This window comes from Canis lupus, chromosome 3 (assembly GCF_011100685.1).
Source record: "Canis lupus familiaris isolate Mischka breed German Shepherd chromosome 3, alternate assembly UU_Cfam_GSD_1.0, whole genome shotgun sequence".
NCBI classification, from domain to species: Eukaryota; Metazoa; Chordata; class Mammalia; order Carnivora; family Canidae; genus Canis; species Canis lupus.
Genome location: NC_049224.1, coordinates 53905763 through 53925433, shown reverse-complemented (window position 1 = coordinate 53925433; position 19671 = coordinate 53905763). Strand labels below are relative to the sequence as shown.

Sequence of the window (19671 nt, the reverse complement as noted above, 5' to 3'; positions counted from 1 at the left end):
AGTGTCCATGCTTCCTTATTATTATTATGACTTTATTTTTTTAACCATATCCATCCTAGGGAATGTGAAGCAGCATCTCATTGTGATTTTAATTTGCATTTCCCTGATAATTAATTGTGTTGAGATTCTGAGATGACAGATTTTTCACCCAAGTGGATCAAGAGACATGGAACTAAGAACCCTCTAGACATCCCGTATGGCAACAGGTGCCAGTGTTGTAGCCTTGGATAGATCTCTCTAAATACAAAGATGAATTTGAGGAAAATGACTGATAACTTTTTTTCTTAGCCTATGAAGTTTTCAGTTCACAAAAAAAGAAATTACCCCGAAGATTCAAAGGAAAAATACCTCTCAAAATTATTTCATAATGGAAACAAAAAAGTCTTAGAGGGTATTAGCTTGGGGTCCTTGGAAAGATGCCAGAAGACTCAATATATGAACTAGAAGTACTTTGCCATAAGAAGAACACAGAGATGAAGGCACAAATAAAAATTCAGTTTATCTAGATAAGAAAATTCACAAAAAGGCAAAACAAATCCAATTATGTATCAAGACATAAATGATTCATTCACCTTGGTGCAGACATTTGGATCAGCGAGGTAGTGAATATCTTGAAAATGTCAGCTTAAGAATAATCAGTGTATCCAAGGAAGAAATCAAGATGGCTGAAGTAGATACAGTAGTCAGATGTGTTCTGAATGAATACATAACAAATATTTAACAAATTTAAAAGCATTTTCTCAGAGTCGCTGGGGGAAAACTTACATGTAGACAGAGTTCACCACTTTGTTTGATTTGCAGAGAGCTGAAAGAAATTACATTCACGAAGATAGAGAAATAGGATACTCTACAAAAAAACAGACAGGCCTGAGACTGTTTCACTGAAGAACAAAAGCAGAACACACCATCTTCAGAATCAAAGGAGGGAAGCCTGGAGCTGTAGGATTTCACAGCCAGCTCTCATCACAGATGTTGGACACAACAGAAAAGCACTCTCAGATATGTAAAGTCCAAAATGTATCACCAGCTTATCTCCACTGAAGTAATCACAGATGCCAGTCTTCCCTAATTTGTATATTTAACTAAGCAGAATTCCAGTGGGTTTTTTTTTCTTTGATAAACTTTTTCTAAAGTTTATCTGGAAGAATATTCAAGTTCAAGTAACTGAAAGACTTGGGCAAGAAAATGAAAACACGTGAACACTGGCTTTGCAGTACATTACAGACAGATCAATGACACAGAAGTCCAGAATTAGACTGGAAAACAGAGCACACCGGTGGGTGGTGCAGTCAATTGAGTGTCCCAGCTCTTGGTTTCAGCTCAAGTTGTGATCTCAGGGTTGTGAGATCAAGCCCCATAAGCAGGGTTCCCTGCTTAGGGCGGAGTCTGCTTGAAACTCTCCCCCCACCCCTCCCCCAAAATGAATAAATCTTTTTTTAAAAAGGCATTATAAAAACAATATGTGGTAAGGATGACATTGAAAAATAATGAGTAAAGGAGGACAATCCAACCACTGGTACCTCTTACCTGCTGGGGGGCAATCATTTTGAATCCTCCTATCAAAATTAATTATAGGTAAATAAAGGTATTGATATTTTTAATTTTTTTGAAGATTTTATTTATTTATTCATGAGAGACACAGAGAGAGAAGCAGAGTCAGGGAGAAGCAGGCCCCCTCCAGGGAGCCTGATGCCAGACTTGATCCCAGGTCCCCAGGATCACAACCCGAGCCAAAGGCAGACACTCAACCACTGAGCCATCCAGATGCCCCAGTATTGGTATTTTTAAATGTATGAACTCTGACTAGAAGAGAACCCAACCTTAAAAAGAGCTCAAAAGGAAATAATTGCTAGAAACAATTAAAAACCTAAATAAACAGTTATTAATTGATAAAATTAAAGGCAATAGCAAATAGCAAAACTAGGAAAATAATGTCTCCAGCAAATAAAACATACCAAAGAGCATGTAAAACTTCGATAAGAAAAACATGAGTCTCAATTAATAAATTTCCCCAGGCTATCAAGAGACATCAAAAAGAAGGAGCCACGAAAAGCTAAGTAGAATTGTTTCTCAAAGGGCAGCTTTGCTAGTTATTAAAGGAAGCCAAACTTAAAACAGTGAAAGACCATTTTCACTTCTTGTATTAGGAAACTTCTATTAATTGTTGGGGATGGTGCTATAAGAGGCAGTTTCCTGCAATGCTTCTGAGAGCCTTTCTGGAAGAGAACATAGCAGACTATTACAGGAGCTTCTGATTTGAAACACACGAATGGAATTCATATCAGTGTTTGTTTATGGTTTTCTGGGTTTTTTGTTAATTGAAGTATAGCTGATATATACAATATTATATTACTTTCAGGTATACAACACAGTGACTTAGCAATTATATACATTGTCGCATGCACACCACAATAATTGTACTAGCTACTTACCACAATACTTGTACTAGCCACTTACCACAAAGTTATTAGAATATCATCGACTGTATAATAATATTATTTTTAATCGTAAGTAGCCTAAGTGTCCTGAGAGAGTGACTGTATTATAGTGCATTCCTGACATTGAAAATGATTTATGAAGAATTTCGTAATGATATGCAAATGTTCAGATGTAAATGATGGAGAAACATAGGAACAAATAGAATCTAAAACCATAAAAAAGGGACTCCTGGGTGGCTCAGGGGTTGAGCGTCTGCCTTTGGCTCAGAGAGTGATCCTGGAGTCCTGGGATCCAGTCCCCCATCAGGCTTGCTGTGAGGAGCCTGCTTCTCCGTCTATGTCTCTGCTTCTCTTTCTCTCTCATGAATATATAAATAAATTCTTGAAAAAAAATATTTATAGTATAAATACCCATGCACACATATGTACATATTTGTATACATATATATAAAACACTTTGATCAAAAATATAGTTTAAAAAATTGGTGAGTTTCTGTTTCCATTTTCAGAGTAGCTAATTATACCATCACTGGACAACTCTGATCTTGTTAGATTTGTAAGATAGAATAAAACTTCCTTGTTTTTCTTCACAAAGAAATTATTATAGTCTAGTCTATAGTTTTAAAAGTAACACAGAAATAAGGAAATAACAGCTGGATCAAGCAAGTTTTTCCCAGTGATGAGGAGTAAAGGCTTTCAGGGGGACTTGGCATCTATGTCGACTCACTGGGAGCCTACATGCTTGCTCTCTCACTGCCCTAGGCCCACCTGACCTGGGGAAATGCACCCCTGCTTCTTGGACTGCTACGGGCCTATGGGTTGCCACACCTCCCTGCCCGACCTCTCCACCTGCTCCCCACCACTAGAGGCTCCAGTAGACTTTCTCTTTTCCAAGGACATTCCCTTTGATCAAAGTGCCATAAATTTAGAGGGCTGACTGGCCTATAGCTCAGGCCGCAGCCAGACCCAATGTTGCCAAGCACATTTATTTGCTGCCTCACACTTCACAGCCTGCAGTTGCTATTTCTACTGTTCAGGCACCAAGGACTCAGTCTGGCTGCTAGGTAGCTCAGTTGCTTTTGAAATCCTGTTCTTGCAGCCGCTGTTTATTAAGAGCTAAAAAAATCAAATAAAGCCTTGCAGCTTTATTTGTATAATATAATTTTACCTGGAGATGTAACTTTTTGGTCTGACTTAATAAGTCCTAAATTTGCAACTGAAATAGATATTCTTAAAAATGATCTTTTTACTAAAAACCAATTTATGAAGCTCCTGAAATTTAACTGTCACCTGGCTTGTCCTACTAAGTCATTTGCATAGGCACAATCTCCAGTCTTTTTTTTTTTTTTTCTAGTATAAGCAACTTAGACTTTCACCCACGTGAGTTCCAATAAAAATGTCACAAGTTTTTACTTTGAAATCAGCTGTTGAGGAGAAGTTGCTGGTGTGTGATCCATCAGCTGCCCCACCTGGGAACATAGACGGTAAGCAGCGGAGCAGGGGAGAATGCCATTGCTCCCAAAGCATCAGAGAAGCTGGCAGCGGTGGCCGCTGGAAGTTCAAGCCCTGGAAACAGCCTGAGTAACGTGGGCTCCTGAGCAACGTGTTCATGATCATAGACCTGGTGATCATGGCCATGTGGATAGTGCTCCTCACACCTCCATATCAAAAATGTAAGAGAATAAGCAATGGCAACACACCAAGAGGTGACTGCTCTTGATTCTGGGCCTCTTCCATAATGACTCCAAATCACACAAAAAAGTGCCTGCTATAGCAAGTTTCTCTTTACCTCCTTGGGTCTTAATAAAATTGCCAATTATCTTGCATATGAAGATCTCATATAAGTCATGCTAAATAATGGGACCAAGTTACGATATTAGATTGTTGTATAGAGTATACTTTAAAGTAAAATAAAGGGACGCCTGGGTAGCTCAGCAGTTGAGCATCTGCCTTTGGCTCTAGGTGTGTTCCCGGAGTTCCAGGATCGAGTCCCACATCAGGCTCCTTCTGCCTACATCTCTGCTTCTCTGTGTGTCTCTTGTGAATAAATAAATAAAATATTTTTTAAAAATAAATAAATAAAATAAAATAGAGGCTGGAGCTTTTAGAGGTGCCTGTAAATGTTCCTGTAAATCTATTATGAGTCTAAAAGGCTTCTGCTTTTTCATCAGGTCATCTGTGCAACAATAGCGTTCGGAATGGGGATTGACAAACCTGATGTGCGATTCGTGATTCATGCATCTCTCCCTAAGTCTGTGGAGGGCTACTACCAAGAATCTGGCAGAGCTGGAAGAGATGGGGAAATTTCTCACTGCCTGCTGTTCTATACCTATCATGATGTGACACGACTCAAGAGACTCATCCTGAGTAAGCCAAGCTCCTGTCCTCTTCAGTCTCGTGATAGAACCTTGTCCTGCCATTGGGGTACTTTCGGTCCAGTTTTCTTTAAATAGTTATAAACGTATTACATGCTTGTCATGTAACACTCAAATGATACAGCAGCAGACAATGTCCAAACCATGCCTTGTATATGGTCCTGCCCTAAGAAATAATTCCAGCTATTGGCTTCCTTTGTATCCTTCCAGATCCCGTCTCTGTGTGCATCCTTGCATGTAACATAGATTTCAAACACGCAGAAAGGTCAAATGGGAGAAATAACGAACCTTCACATATCACCAGGTTAAGAAATAAAACCCCCCATGTCTTTCTTTCCCATCTCAGCCTTCTACTCCCCCATCAGAGAGAAGCAGTATCTGATATTTAGTGTGTCTACCCCTGCCAAATGCATACATTTTAAAATTTGTAAATTCGGGGCAGCCCCGGTGGCGCAGCAGTTTAGCGCTGCCTGCAGCCCGGGATGAGATCCTGGAGGCCTGGGATTGAGTCCCACGTTGGGCTCCCTGCATGGAGCCTACTTCTCCCTCTGCTTGTGTCTCTGCCTCTCTCTCTATCTGATTAATTAATTAATTAATTGAAATAAAATTTGTAAATGGGGTTTTGTATGCCTTTTTTTGTAGACTGATAGCAAGCTGATTGTTTTCAGTCTACATGAGGATGTAATTATGACTCGGGTTGATAACGTATTGTTCAACTACGTAGAATTCCATGGCTTTTTAACCAGTCCTGTTGGAATCGATACCTAGATTATTTATTGCTTTTCACAGTTATCAGCAGTACAGCATTGAGCATCTTTTACGGGTATCTTTGGGCATATGTGCAAACAGTCTTTATAGAACAAATTTCCAGACTTAGACTTGCTAGGTTAAAGTGAATACATATTTTAGAATCTTTTATTATGCCCTTTGCCCATTTTTCTACTAAATTGTGGTAGTTAAATACATTTCCCAAATAAAATTGCTATTTTGAGACCACTTTTGAATGGATCCTTCCAGAGATACTACACATGGACATGACATTTACCAGGCACCGTGCCAAGTATCATTTCCCCTTTTGTGCCCATAATCCCTAGCTTTTGAGGTAGTTTATCCCATGGTAAAAGGGAGTTTCATGAAACCTTTGTGACTTGCCCCCAAGAGCACTGATGAGCAGCAGCAGCAATAGGACTGGGGGTTGGGGCAAGAGTACGTTGTATCAGCAATACAGATAGATGGCATTGCTTAGCACCTGCTCTGTGCGCTATCTTAACTGCTTGATTATATCCCTTTACCCAGTCTTCACAACAGGCCTAATGGGTAATGCTGTTACTCTCCTCATTTCACATAGCAGGACGAGAGATGTAGAGCTAGTAAGTGGCAGAGCTCTGATGGGGCCCAGGTCTATCTGAACCCCAAAGTCCATGTCCCTTGCACTATATACCAAGATGATTCTCAGTGAAAAAATGGACTTTTAATCTCAGCATGTCCTTTTGTGGTTTTAAACAGAACCTGTATTGGGTGGGATCCCTGGGTGGCGCAGCGGTTTGGCGCCTGCCTTTGGCCCAGGGCGCGATCCTGGAGACCCGGGATCGAATCCCACATCAGGCTCCCGGTGCATGGAGCCTGCTTCTCCCTCTGCCTATGTCTCTGCCTCTCTATCTCTCTCTCTCTCTCTGTGACTATCATAAATAAATAAAAATTAAAAAAAAAAAAAAGAACCTGTATTGGGGATCCCTGGGTAGCTCAGTGGTTTAGCGCCTGCCTTCGGCCCAGGGCATGATCCTGGAGTCCCTGAATTGAGTCCCACATCAGGCTTCCTGCAGGGAGCCTGCTTCTCCCTCTACCTGTGTCTGCCTCTCTCTCTCTCATGAATAAATAAATAAAATATTTAAAAAAAAAGAACCTGTATTAATTTAGGTCCAAACAATTCAATAAGTATTTTAAGTTTTTAACACTTAGCAATATTTTGAAAAAAATAATACTCATAAATCAGGGGAAAAAAATTTAATTTTTTTATTTTCTTTTTTTTTTTTAATTTTTTATTTATCTACGATAGTCACACAGAGATAAAGAGAGAGGCAGAGACACAGGCAGAGGGAGAAGCAGGCTCCATGCACCGGGAGCCCGACGCGGGACTCGATCCTGGGTCTCCAGGATCACGCCCTGGGCCAACGGCAGGCGCCAAACTGCTGTGCCACCCAGGGATCCCAATTTTTTTATTTTTATTCTTAGCTAACCTCAATTGCTTACAAAGAAAGTATGTGCATATGATTCTCAAACCTTGACATGAGATTAGACACTGCCACCCTTATTTCCTGTTTCACGTGGATTTTTCTGGAGGTACTTGTATTTATCACGACAACTGCCAAAACTTGAGTTTCACAGAGATGGCATTGGAAGGAATGTAGCACCCTGAGCTACCTCGGACTAGTGGTTTGTGTGGTGTTCAACAGATGTCAGATATTGCTGTGCTTAGATTTAAAATACCCTGCCAACATCCCTGTGAGTTCACTGCAGCACCCCGGGGCTCCTTGGCACACACCTCGGGAACCACTGGCTTAACTCTTTTGACCCTAGATGCCCAGGGACGTGCATGGCTCACTGCCATGGTTCCATGCCCTGCTGACTTTGAACATCCAGCTAAGTATGTGCTTATCTGATAAATACAGTAAATTTGATTCAAATCTTCATCAGTGGGAATCATGAAGATCTGAAGAAATTTTTCAGATATTCCTGATGACAATCTTCATTTATTCCTATAAAACTAAAAATTTGAGGGATAAACATAAATACCCTATTGGTCATAGTATAGAATATAGAATGATACCATACTGATATCTATGCTATTAGTAATTTTGTTTCATTTAATATTTAAAGTTATATGAATCTATTCTGTATATTTCTATGATATTTGCTTCTATTTTTTCTACTTAATACTAATAAGTATTTTTACTTTGTTCTTCACCTCTTTTAGTGGAAAAAGATGGAAACCGTCATACAAGAGAGACTCACTTCAATAATTTGTATAGTATGGTGCATTACTGTGAAAATATAACAGAATGCAGGAGAATACAGCTTTTGGCTTACTTTGGCGAAAGTGGATTTAATCCTGATTTTTGTAAGAAATACCCTGATGTTTCTTGTGATAATTGCTGTAAAACAAAGGTAAAAAAAGAAAGTTTTAAATTCCTTGTAATTCAGGAAATTGCCAGCACTTTTTTTCTTTCTTAATTTAGCGAAGTGAGGTACAAGTTAGGTTACTATAAGTGTGCCCTCAGGGATTGAGCTGGGGAAAGATGGCTTCCTCCCCATAGTAATTTGGAATAGAAACATTTAATAGTAATTCTGTGGAATAGCTTTCAGATTAGAAGCCTATAAAAAAATATACCGGACCTATCTAAAATATTGAGGTTTTGGGGATCCCTGGATGGCTCAGCAGTTTAGTGCCTGCCTTCGGCCCAGGGCACGGTCCTTGAGTCATGGGATCGAGTTCCACGTCAGGCTTCCTGCATGGAGCCTGCTTCTCTCTCTGCCTGTGTCTCTGCCCCTCTCTCTCTGTGTCTCTCATGATTAAATAAATAAAATTTAAAAATAAAATAAAATATTAAGGTTTTATATGTGCAATAAGGCTTATAGGGTATTTTAGAAATATCACTTATCTGTAAAGATCCAGAAAGATCCAACATGGGCAGATAGAATATTTAGATTCAATCCCAATATATATTTGAAGTTGTCATTCTGAAGAGAGTTATAGTAACTAGTATATTGTGTGTTTGAATCAGGTTAATTGTGTTATACTATAAATTGGTTATTTAAAAACTATAAAGAGGGGATCCCTGGGTGGCTCAGCGGTTTAGCGCCTGCCTTTGGCCCGGGGCGCGATCCTGGAGTCTCGAGATCGAGTCCCACGTCGGGCTCCCGGCATGGAGCCTGCTTCTCCCTCCTCCTGTGTCTCTGCCTCTCTCTCTCTCTCTCTCTCTCTCTCTCTCTCTCTCATAAATAAATAAATAAATCTTTAAAAAAAATAAAATAAAAACTATAAAGAATTAATGGCAATAGATTCTAGATGAGTTTGCTATCATCTGTCCTAAAAATAACCATGAGAAGTTGTTAAATTCAATCATTAGGTACTTAATTTTACCTCTCATGGTAATTCTGTGTTTTAATGTCTCTGTACAGAGACATTGCAGTTTACAGAGTGTTTTCACATTTGATACATTATTTGAAATGTCTGTGCACGATGCTGGAGATTCACAAATGAGTGTGCTATGGGCCAGTTCATAGACTGGAGGGGGACAGACATACATGTATCCACATGATTGTAATGCCACGTGATAAACACAGTCACAAAGATATGCAGCAGTAGCCAGATCAGAGGGTGGTGTACTCTCTCTCAGGGTAGGATCTCCAGATTCCTCAAGCCCTACCCCGCGCACATTGCTGATCAGTTCTTGTTTAACAAATGTTTATTGAGTGCCTGCTGTGTGAGGGTACCATTCTAGGAGATTGGGATGCGTAACTGAACAAAATAAAAAGATCCCTACTCCTATGGGGCTTACATCCTCACAGAGGGAGTCTGAGCACAGTGTAAGGGCATGCAAGCACAGCAACGTAAGGAGCCCAGAATAATGGATGGGATGAAGGTTCAGGATCAGGTAAATTGGCCCAGGGAAGTCTTAGCACAGAGATGCAGCCTACCTGAGAGGATACTTGTAGTTAGCTGAGCAGCTCCCTGGATATGGGCATTCTTAGCCTCAGGGTATTAGAGGCGAGGGCGGGTATGCCTGTGTATTTGAAGGATGGCAGGGGAGCCCGTTTAGCTGGGCACAGCTAAGAGTCAGTTGAAGGAAAGGAAATGGCAGGCCAGAGAAGCCACTGGAGGGGTGGTGTGATATGACTCTCAACCAGAATGTTTGGGGATGGCCATTTGGCAGGGCAAATAAGTTCAGTTTGGGGTGTTTTGAGTTAGATGTGTCTGTTAGATTCAGGAATTCTGAAAAGAGGCTTGTGGTACCTACAAATTTGGGAGTGGTTGGTACACAGATGGTATTGAGCCATAAGAGCAGATGAAATCTTCAGACGTCTAAGGTTAGACCAAAGAGAAGAAAACCAAAGCATTGAGTCCTAGGACATTAAGAGTTTAAGGAGAAGAGGAGGGGCTAGGAAAGGAGACCAAGAAAGAGAATTAGCAAGGTAAGAGGAAAACATACAGACAGAAAGCGTTTTAGGGAGGAGGGAGTACTCACACCTCAAATGCTGCTCCTAAGCCAAGAAGAAAAGGGACTGAGAATATGCTGCTGGCGTTAGCACCACAGGAATCATGGTAGCTTAGATTTGTTTGGCCAGTTTCAGTAGCGTGGGGCCAAACTGGAGGTAGTGAAAATAGAAAACTCTCTTAAGTTCTGCTTCAAGGATGATCAGAAAAATGAGATAGCAGCTGGCAGGGGAAGTGGAATCAGGAAAAGACAGAAGTAATATTTGTCTCTGATAAGAATGTACCTGTAGGGGCAGCCTGGGTGGGTCAGCGGTTTAGCGCAGCCTTAAGCCCAGGGTGTGATCCTGGAGTCCCAAGATCAAGTCCCATGTCAGGCTCCCTGCATGGAGCCTGCTTCTCCCTCTGCCTGTGTTTCTACCTCTTTCTGTGTGTCTCTCATGAATAAATAAATAAAATCTAAAAAAAAAAAAAAAATGTACCTGTATAGGGTGAAAACTTGATGTGTCAGAAGAGGGGAGAACCACAGATGCAATGTCCTTGAAGAGCTTGAAGAGGGTGGGTGGTGGAGGGATCTAGTGCACAAGTCCAGAGTTGGCTCTTAGGAACCGAGATAGTCCATCCGTAATAGCAGGAGGAAGAAGACTATGGAGCCTTTGCCAGTGATAGATGATGTGAGGGAAGTTTGTGAAAGCTCTCTGTGGTTGCTTTCATTTTCTGTGAAGTAGCAGATGAGGTGGTCAGCTGATGGTCAGGAAAAGAGAATTGAAGATAAAGGAGCAAGAGAAGTAGTCATCTAGGACAGTGGTCAGCAAACTTTATCTTAAAGGACCAGAGTGTATACTCCAGGCTTTGTGGGTCCTGGAATCATGGTCTCTGTCACAAGTACTCAACTCTAAAAAAAAAAAAAAAAAAAAAAAAAAAAAAAAAAAAAAACCAAGTACTCTGCTCTTTTAGCCCAAAAGCAAATATAAACAGTAAATACATCAATTTTCCATGGCTTTGTTCCAATAAAATTTGATGTACGGAAACAGGAGTACAGCTCATGGGCCACAGTGTGCTGATCCCTGAATGGAGGGGTACTAGACCAAGGGTGTGTGATGATGACCTGGCCGAGTGAAGGATTCACTTGAGGTTTCTGGCCATTTGTTGAAAGTGCAGACTTTCAACATGGCTGCACATGTTCTCCAGCCAAGGTCAGCCACCAAGGCTCGGGCATGGAATGATGAAGAGTTGGATCTAATGTGTATCATCCGTTGAACAATGAATGTGATGAAGTGACCTAAAGGCAAGGGAACTTAAGGTACATGAAAGGTAGTATTGTAATGACAGGCTGTGGAATTTAAGCTGAGTTAGGAGATCAGATGAGGATGGGAATGAGTGGGTTGTTGGAGTCAGAATATACAAGATGGCATAAGGTGGCAGTCAAAGAATGAAGGGGTTGCCGCTTTTAGTGAGGCCAAGGTGGTAGGTGTGACCAGGGGAGTGAGCTGCTGCAAACATGGAAGACAGGGTCACTGGGGCAGAGGAGATCAAGATGCCAGAGGCCAAGGTGGAGCATCTGTCTGCTGAGTCACCAAGAATTAAGGCAGGAATTGTGTTAGAGTGACAGAGCACTGTTTCATGATGGTTCTAGATAGAACCTCAGAATCACTACCAACTGTTAGAATAAGACAAGAAACCTGTTTGTCTTGTTGTTGTGAGACTGTGGCAGAGGAACAAGGGGTAGAAGGTGAGGCGGCTGGCTGCATAGGCAGAGGCCAGGAGCTTGATGCCGCTTTTGAGAACAGTGAGTGGTTAGAATCACTAGTTTGGAGATCTAGGATAGATGAAAGCAGATAAATCATACAATAATACTTTAAAAAGTAGGCTGAGTTTGGAGACCAGAGAGGAGAAGAAAGGGAGCTGCCAGGCCATCATTAAAATGGTTGACTACGGCACCAAAGGCCCAAAAGCAGTCAGAACTCATAGATTTGCATGGTTGGGCAGTGGGTTTTTTTTGGGGGGGGGGGGGGGGGGGGCAGTGTTTTTGATTGCAGAAGTCACCATCCAAGTAACAGAATGGAAGAGGAATGGAAGAATGTCTGTAAGGAGAGGAATGTCACAGTAGTAAAGTAGATATGGTAGAGTGCTAATTGTTCTAGGCACAAGGTTAATGTAAGAACTTAGAAAAGAAAGAACATTGGAAATTAGGGTTTGGGGGCACCTGGGTGGCTCAGTCAGTTAAGCATCTGTCTTTGGCTCAGGTCATGATCCCAGGGTCCTGGGATAGAGCCCTGAGTCAGGCTACCTGGTCAGCGGGGTCTGTTTCTCCCTCTCCCTCTGCTCCTCCCCTCCCCCTGCTCGTGTGTGCACACAAGTGCACTCTTTCTCTCTCAAATGAATACATTTTTTCTTTTAATGATTTTATTTATTTATTCATGAGAGACACAGAGAGAGAGGCAGAGACACCAGCAGAGGGAGAAGCAGGCCCCATGCAGGGAGCCCAATGCAGGACTCAATCCTGGGATCCTAGGATCACCCCCTGCGCTGAAGGTGGCACCAAACCACTGAGCCACCTGGGCTGCCCATCAAATGAATACATTTTTTTTTAATCTTTTAAAAAACGAAATTTGGGTTTGGGTCTTGGTTTTGGTGTGGAAATTGGTTGTAAGACTACCGCAGGTAAGATTAAACCCTAGCAACTTAGGTATTGGCTTCATTACAGCAGAAGGTAATCTCCTTTTTTTTCTTTTTTCTTTTTTGGTAATCTCTTTTTATTCATAGGATTATAAGACAAGAGATGTGACTGATGATGTAAAAAATATTGTAAGATTTGTTCAAGAACATAGTTCATCACAAGGAACAAGAATTAAAAACCAATTAGGTCCTTCTGGGAGATTTACTATGAATATGCTAGTTGACATTTTCTTGGGTAAGTTGTCTGTTTTATTGTTTGAGTTATAGTAATTAAGATTGAGCATCTAAAGAATTCATCACAAGTACACAGAAAAAAATCTCTCATCTATTTTCTTGTAGAAATTAAGGATTTCGGGGGCACCTGGGTGACTCAGTTAAGTATTTGCCTTAGGCTCAGGTCATGATTTCAGGGTCCTGAGATCAAGCTCTGCATGAGGCACCCTGCTCAGTGAGGAATCTGCTTCCCCCTCTCCCCCTCCCCTTGCTTATGTACACACTCTGTCTCTTTCTGTCTCTCTCAAGTAAATAAAAATTTTAAACCATTTAAAAATGAAATTAAGGATTTCAGAATAAAACTTTTATGAGTTACAAACAAAAATAAGCTTTTATTAATTTTACTAATTATTTATATAGAATTTATATGTCACTAAGGTGAGCTCTTCATATTCAGAAAAGGAAATAATAGGGTAAATGAGTAATAGGAATTAAGAGGTGCAAACCTCCAGTTATAAAATGAATACATCGGGACACTTGGGTGGCTCAGCAGTTGAGCATCTGCCTTCAGCTCATGTCGTGATCCTGGGGATTGAGTCCTGCATCAGGCTCCCCATAGGGAGCCTGCTTCTCCCTCTGCCTATGTCTCTGCCTCTCTGTGTCTCTCATGAATAAATAAATAAAAATCTTAAAAATAAAGTAAAATAAAATGAATACATCATGGGAATGAGAAGTGCAGGATAGAAAATGTCAACAGTAATATTGTAATAACGTATGGTGACAACTGGTGACAACCTCTCATGGTAAGCAAGACACAATGTCTAGAATTGTTGAATTTCTATGCTGTACACATGAAACTGATATATTATTATATATCAATTATATGTCAAAAAGATAGTAATAATAAAAATTAATACAAAGAAAATATTAAAGCATCAAAATTCCATCTGAATGAGTGGAATATATAACTTAATTGGAGGGATCCCTGGGTGGCGCAGTGGTTTGGTGCCTGCCTTTGGCCCAGGGCGCGATCCTGGAGACCCGGGATCAAATCCCACGTTGGGCTCCCGGTGCATGGAGCCTGCTTCTCCCTCTGCCTGTGTCTCTGCCTCTCTCTCTGTGTGACTGTCATAAATAAATAAAAATTAAAAAAAAAAAAAAAAGAAAAAAAAATAACTTAATTGGAGAATTATCTGTTGAATGACTTCTAGTTCCAGATGGCAGCCTGGGCAAAAGTATGTCTTTTTGTTTGTTTGAGGCCCTATTGAAGTAATAGTAAGGAAATAAAATGGGGATTCAATTCATTAGGGCATAGAGCACCAGAAAGAGACCATCATCAGATTCAAGGTTTTTCAAATCTTTTAGGAAATGGATAGAAGCATGGTGCCAAGTGTACTGAAACACAAAAGGCCACCATGCAAAATGAATGTAGGGAGAGAGTCATAGAAGAGGAAGGACTGTCAGCCAGGCAGAAGTCCATTATCAGTGAGCCTCAGACTAGTCTACAGGCCCAGGGGATGGGAGCGAGAGTAGGGGAGCCAGAAATAGGAGGGAGCAGTTAAAGTCTGCCCACAAGAGAACTGTATCAAATACCAGCCTGGAATTGATTCTAGAACAAAACTGCCTAAGGAATAGAAAGGCAGGGATGCCTGGGTGGCTCAGCAGTTTGGTGCCTCCTTCGGCCCAGGTTGTGATCCTGGAGACCAGGGATCGGGTCCCATGTCAGGCTCCCTGCATGGAGCCTGCTTCTCTCTCTGCCTGTGTCTCTGCCTCTCTCTCTCTCTGTCTCTCATTAATAAATAAATAAAATCTTAAAAATAAACATAAAGCTTCTTAAAAAAGGAATAGAAAGGCAGCTGAGTTAGGGGCCCGAGCCCCTAAGTGGCATTTGGGGACCACCCAGCCCACCCACTCACCCTAAAACAAACCTGGGTATTCCTATTCATGGGAGGAATTTGAGGGGAAATAGATACAAAATAACAGAGGAAGGGCATCTAGATATCTTAGTTAAGCATCCTACTCTTAATTTTGGCTCAGGTCATGATTTCAGGGTCATGAGATGGAGCACTGCGTCAGGTTCCACATTCAGTGAGGAGTCTGCTTGAGATTCTCTCCCTCACCATCTGCCCCTCCCCTTGCACATTCATGCACTCTCTTTCTTTCTCTCAAATAAAATATAGTGGTTTTTTTTCGGATTAAGAAAAATTAAATAACAGGAAATCCACCTCAAAAGTTTAACCTGATGCCTGCAGGTTAAATACAACTGGACGATCAAGAAAACCCAAGTAAGTATTTGACCCTGGGATATAGAGAATTTAGAAAATAATCAGTAGCTTTAGGGAGAAGGGAGGAAAAACTCCTAATTTTGAATCTTCACAAAGACTTAAGTAATAATGTTATGGAAAAGATACAAAGAATGAGGGAGAACTGTTAAAAATTTTACTTATTGGGCCACCTGGGTGGCTCAGTCAGCAAAGCATCTGTCTTCAGCTCAGGTCATGATCTCATGGTCCTGGGATTGAGCCCCACGTTGGGCTCTCTGCTCAGTCAGGGTGTCTGCTTCTCCTTCTGCCCCTCCTCCCTGCTCATGCTCTCTCTCAAATAAATCTTCTTTTATTATTATTTTATTTATATATTTTTAAATAATCTCTATCCCCAGCATGGGGCTCAAACTTAAAACCCTGAGATCGAGAGACTCAGCCTCCTTCAACTGAGCTGACCAGGCGCCCCAAAAATCATTAAAATTTTTTAATGATTGACAAAGTAAGTTTAGTGGAAATGTTGAAAGATAAAGTCAGTAAATTTTCTGGGACCTGAGCAAAAAGATACATGAAAAGTATGAGAGAAATAATATAGATCAGTTCTTTGGAGATGTGAAATCTGACATAATTTTTGAAATAGAAAGTAGAGGGCAGCCCTGGTGGCGCAGCGGTTTAGCGCCGCCTGCAGTCCAGGGCGTGATCCTGGAGTCCTGGGATTGAGTCCCGCGTTGGGCTCCCTGCGTGGAGCCTGCTTCTCCCTCTGCCTGTGTCTCTGGTTCTCTCTCTCTCTCTCTCTCTCTGTGTCTCTCATGAATAAATAAAATCTTTAAAAAAAAGAAGAAATAGAAAGTAGAGGGAGTTATCAAATCAGTGATAATAGAAAATTTCTGAGTGAAAGAAAAAGGCCTTCAGAATAAAACCTTCCACTGAAGGCCAAAGGAGATACTTTATAAGATGAGATTTGAGAATGCCAAGAATAAAATGATGTTGGGGAAGAAAAACTTCCTCTATCCTGTTATATTTAGTGGTTGGGGGCCTGTAAATTCATCTGACAAAAGACAGATTTCATCAAAATGTGACTCAGGGGCACCTGAGTGGCTCAGTGGTTAAATGTCTGCCTTTGGCTCAGGGCGTGATCCCGGAGTCCTGGCATCAAGTCCCACATCAGGCTTACAGGGAGCCTGCTTCTCCCTCTGCCTATGTCTCTGCTTCTATCTCTGTGTCTCTCATGAATAAATAAATAAAATCTTTAAAAAGGTGGGAAGATTCAAAGGGCCAATTAGAGTTGGGGCTTATATACCATCTTACTAGCAGAAGGGGGAAAAGAGCACTTAGGGGAAAACAAATGGTTTTTTGGAAAGATAAATGGGCCCTTCTAGGAGAAGAGATGAGAGGGAGATAAGATAGTTTGTGACAGTGTTTAGGAGTGGTATGGAGACTTCTCATCTTCAATGATAAGAATCAGTCTAATTTGGTTGCTCCCAGGGAAAGAACTTCGGACAATTGAGTTTTGGGGGGTCTCTGCTTTTTTGCAGATAAGAGGTCTCAGGAACTCAAATGCCTTCTGCTTAAAATAATGTTTATGCCACAGTGGCATGTTCTGGACCCCTTCAGAGATAATTATGAAAACTTTGGAAAGACAGAAACCAAAGCCAAACTGGCAGTTAATGTCAGCAACCCTAGAAGCTCGAAGGCAAAGTGAGTGCACACATTCTAATACCATAAACGGGAGCTGACCCATGGGTCCAGGGAGAAGAAAGCCCAGATCCACAAGCTATGCAGCAGGTCCAATAAGCAGTCTGTGCAAATTATAACAGAAAATCAAGACAAATAGGTCCAAAGCAATGTGAGAAGGAATAAGAAATGAAATTTTTTGATGACAATTTTAAGAATGCAAATATTAATTTTCAACAAGAAGAAAGACACTGAGAAATTTCATGTGAAAGATTATACAAAAAGAGCCAAGGTCAAATGTGTAAAACCAAGGAAATTGTTACATGATTTTGAGGAATTGATAAAATGTACAAAAAATAATCCAGTTGTCTGGGTGCAATAAACATTCTCCTGAGGATTGCACAGGAGTCAGGACCTTCTAAGTAGGGAAGGAAACTTGTCATAAACACTGCTGACGGGCTGTGACAGAGTCAATGTATAAACGGTAAATTGTTTAGAGCACAGGACAAGATGTGTTAATCTTGATGATGTAAAAATAAAAGTACAATTAACAAAAGGGGAGAGTACTTGGGGAGCTCATTTCTCCTAGGTAGAAGGTAGAGTAGCCACAAGTTCTGTCTAAAATTACAAAATAATCAAGAAATGAGCCGATATTAGATAACTAGCCAAATATGGGGCAAGATGAAATGCAGGGAGTGGTCTTTTTTTTTTTTTTTAAGACTTTATTTATTTATTTGTGAGAGAGAGAGGCAGAGACACAGGCAGAGGGAGAAGCAGGCTCCATGCAAGGAGCCCGACGTGGGACTCAATCCCCAGTCCCCAGGATCACACCCTGGGCTGCAGGCAGCGCCAAACTGCTGCGCCACCAGGGCTGCCCGCAGGGAGTGGTCTAAATGAGATGAAGCCCCATCTTTCATAGTGGGGAGTTAGTAGGTAAATGTCAGATGGTAGCACTGGCTAGTAGAATGACTAGACAGCAAGAGTTTGGGTTCCTCCTAGAAGGAGCCACCAGAAGAGCTGAAAACAAAAGCTATTTAAAACAGGACTGCCTGGGGCACCCAGCTGCCTCAGTCAGTTAGGCATCCTACTCTTGGTTTCCGCCCAGGTCATGATCTCAGGCTCATGAAATGGGCTCATGAGTCTGCTTGGGATTCTTTCGCCCTTCCTCTCCTTCCCCCTCTGCTCCTCCCCTGCCCCAGGCCTGTGCCTGCATACACGCTCTCTCTCTAATAAGTATATAAAATATTTTTTTAAAAAGGAATGTTGCTTTTTATTCCAAACCTTTCTGTACTATTATTTTTCCCATGGACATGCCTTACTTTAATTTAAAAAATAGATAAAGCAATTAATAGATGCATTTATTTATTAAAACATACCTAGATTGACATAGGAATATGGTTTACTCAGTTTCTCAGCTGTTCCTTCTGGACCTTCATTCCTCAGGACAAAAGCAACTTTCAGCATTGATCTTCACACTCTGGATTCTTTTTAAGATTTTATTTATTTATTTGAGATTGAGAGAGCATGAGCAGGGGGAGCAGCAGAGGGAAAGAAAGGGAGAAGTAGACTCCCTGCTGAGCAGGGAGCCTGACCCTACATAGGGCTCCATCCCAGGACCCCGGCATCACAACCTGAGCTGAAGACAGATGTTTAACCAACTGAGCCACCCAGGTGTTCCCACCCCTCCCCCACCCTTTTAAGATTGTGTTTATTTGAAGAGGAAAGAGCACAAGCAGGGGGAGAGGAGGAGAGGGGGAAGCAGACTCCCTGCTGAGCAGGGAGCCTGACACAGGGCTCCATCCCAGGACCCTGAGATCATGTGCCAGAGCCAAAGGTAGATGCTTAACTGACTAAGCCACCCAAATGCTCCCTCTTTCTGGATTCTTGCCTTCTAGTTTGGACCTCTTTGGGGGGCCTGGGGGAATAAGGAGTTGCAGATGAAATAATGTATTATAAGAGTGATACATAATCACTCCACATTGCAATATGTAGAAAATGTAAGTAACTCCAGAAAAAAACTGCTAATATTTTATTTATAATTTTTTAAGATTTTATTTATTTATTCATGAGGGACACAGATTGAGAGAGAGGCAGAGACACAGGCAGAGGGAGAAACAGACTCCATGCAGGGAGCCTGACGCGGGACTCGATCCCAGTCTCCAGGATCATGCCCTGGGCTGAAGGCAGCGCTAAACCGCTGAGCCACCCGGGCTGCCCAAAACTGCTAATATTTTAATGTGTATATGTTCACAATCACATATCATTGTACATATAATTTATATCATTTCTATTTAATAAGATAAGCATTTCTTAATTTTTTATTCTAGAATAGCTTTTAGTAATTTATATTTTATCATACTGATGAGATGTATTTAAGTAGTCTTACTTAAGGACATATTTTTCTATTACACATAATGACATGATAAATGGCCTCTTAAATACACCTTCAGTTGCATCACTGATTGCACCTTTCATGTGGATTCTTAGAAAGATTACTAAGTCAAACAATTTCCTGACATTCTGGGTTTTGTTTTTTTTTTTTTTTTTTTTTATTCATCAGAGAGAGAGAGAGGCAGAGACACAGGCAGAGGGAGAAGCAGGCTCCATGCCGGGAGCCCAATGTGGGACTCAATCCGGAGACTCCAGGATCATGCCCTGGGCCGAAGGCAGGTGCTAAACCACTGAGCCACCCAGGGATTCCCGACATATCAGTTTCTTGTTAGCTCTTTCTCATGTTAAGAAAATTGTTTCACTCAGCTTTCTTTTTTTTCCAAAGTTTGTTTGTTTTTAGTAATGTCTACAACCAGTGTGGGGCTCAA

At 41.3% G+C, this 19671-nt stretch overlaps 1 protein-coding gene across 5 annotated transcripts in view; it reads left to right on the top strand.

The window, feature by feature from the left end:
* BLM (BLM RecQ like helicase) overlaps nt 1-19671 on the top strand; it is a 98689-nt gene that overhangs the window by 68155 nt on the left and 10863 nt on the right. For all 5 annotated transcript variants that reach the window (XM_038532886.1, XM_038532887.1, XM_038532885.1 and 2 more), the window contains 3 exons: nt 4610-4805; nt 7788-7978; nt 12792-12939. In XM_038532886.1, coding sequence (XP_038388814.1) covers nt 4610-4805; nt 7788-7978; nt 12792-12939 — 535 coding nt within the window. The remainder of the gene's footprint in view (nt 1-4609; nt 4806-7787; nt 7979-12791; nt 12940-19671) is intronic.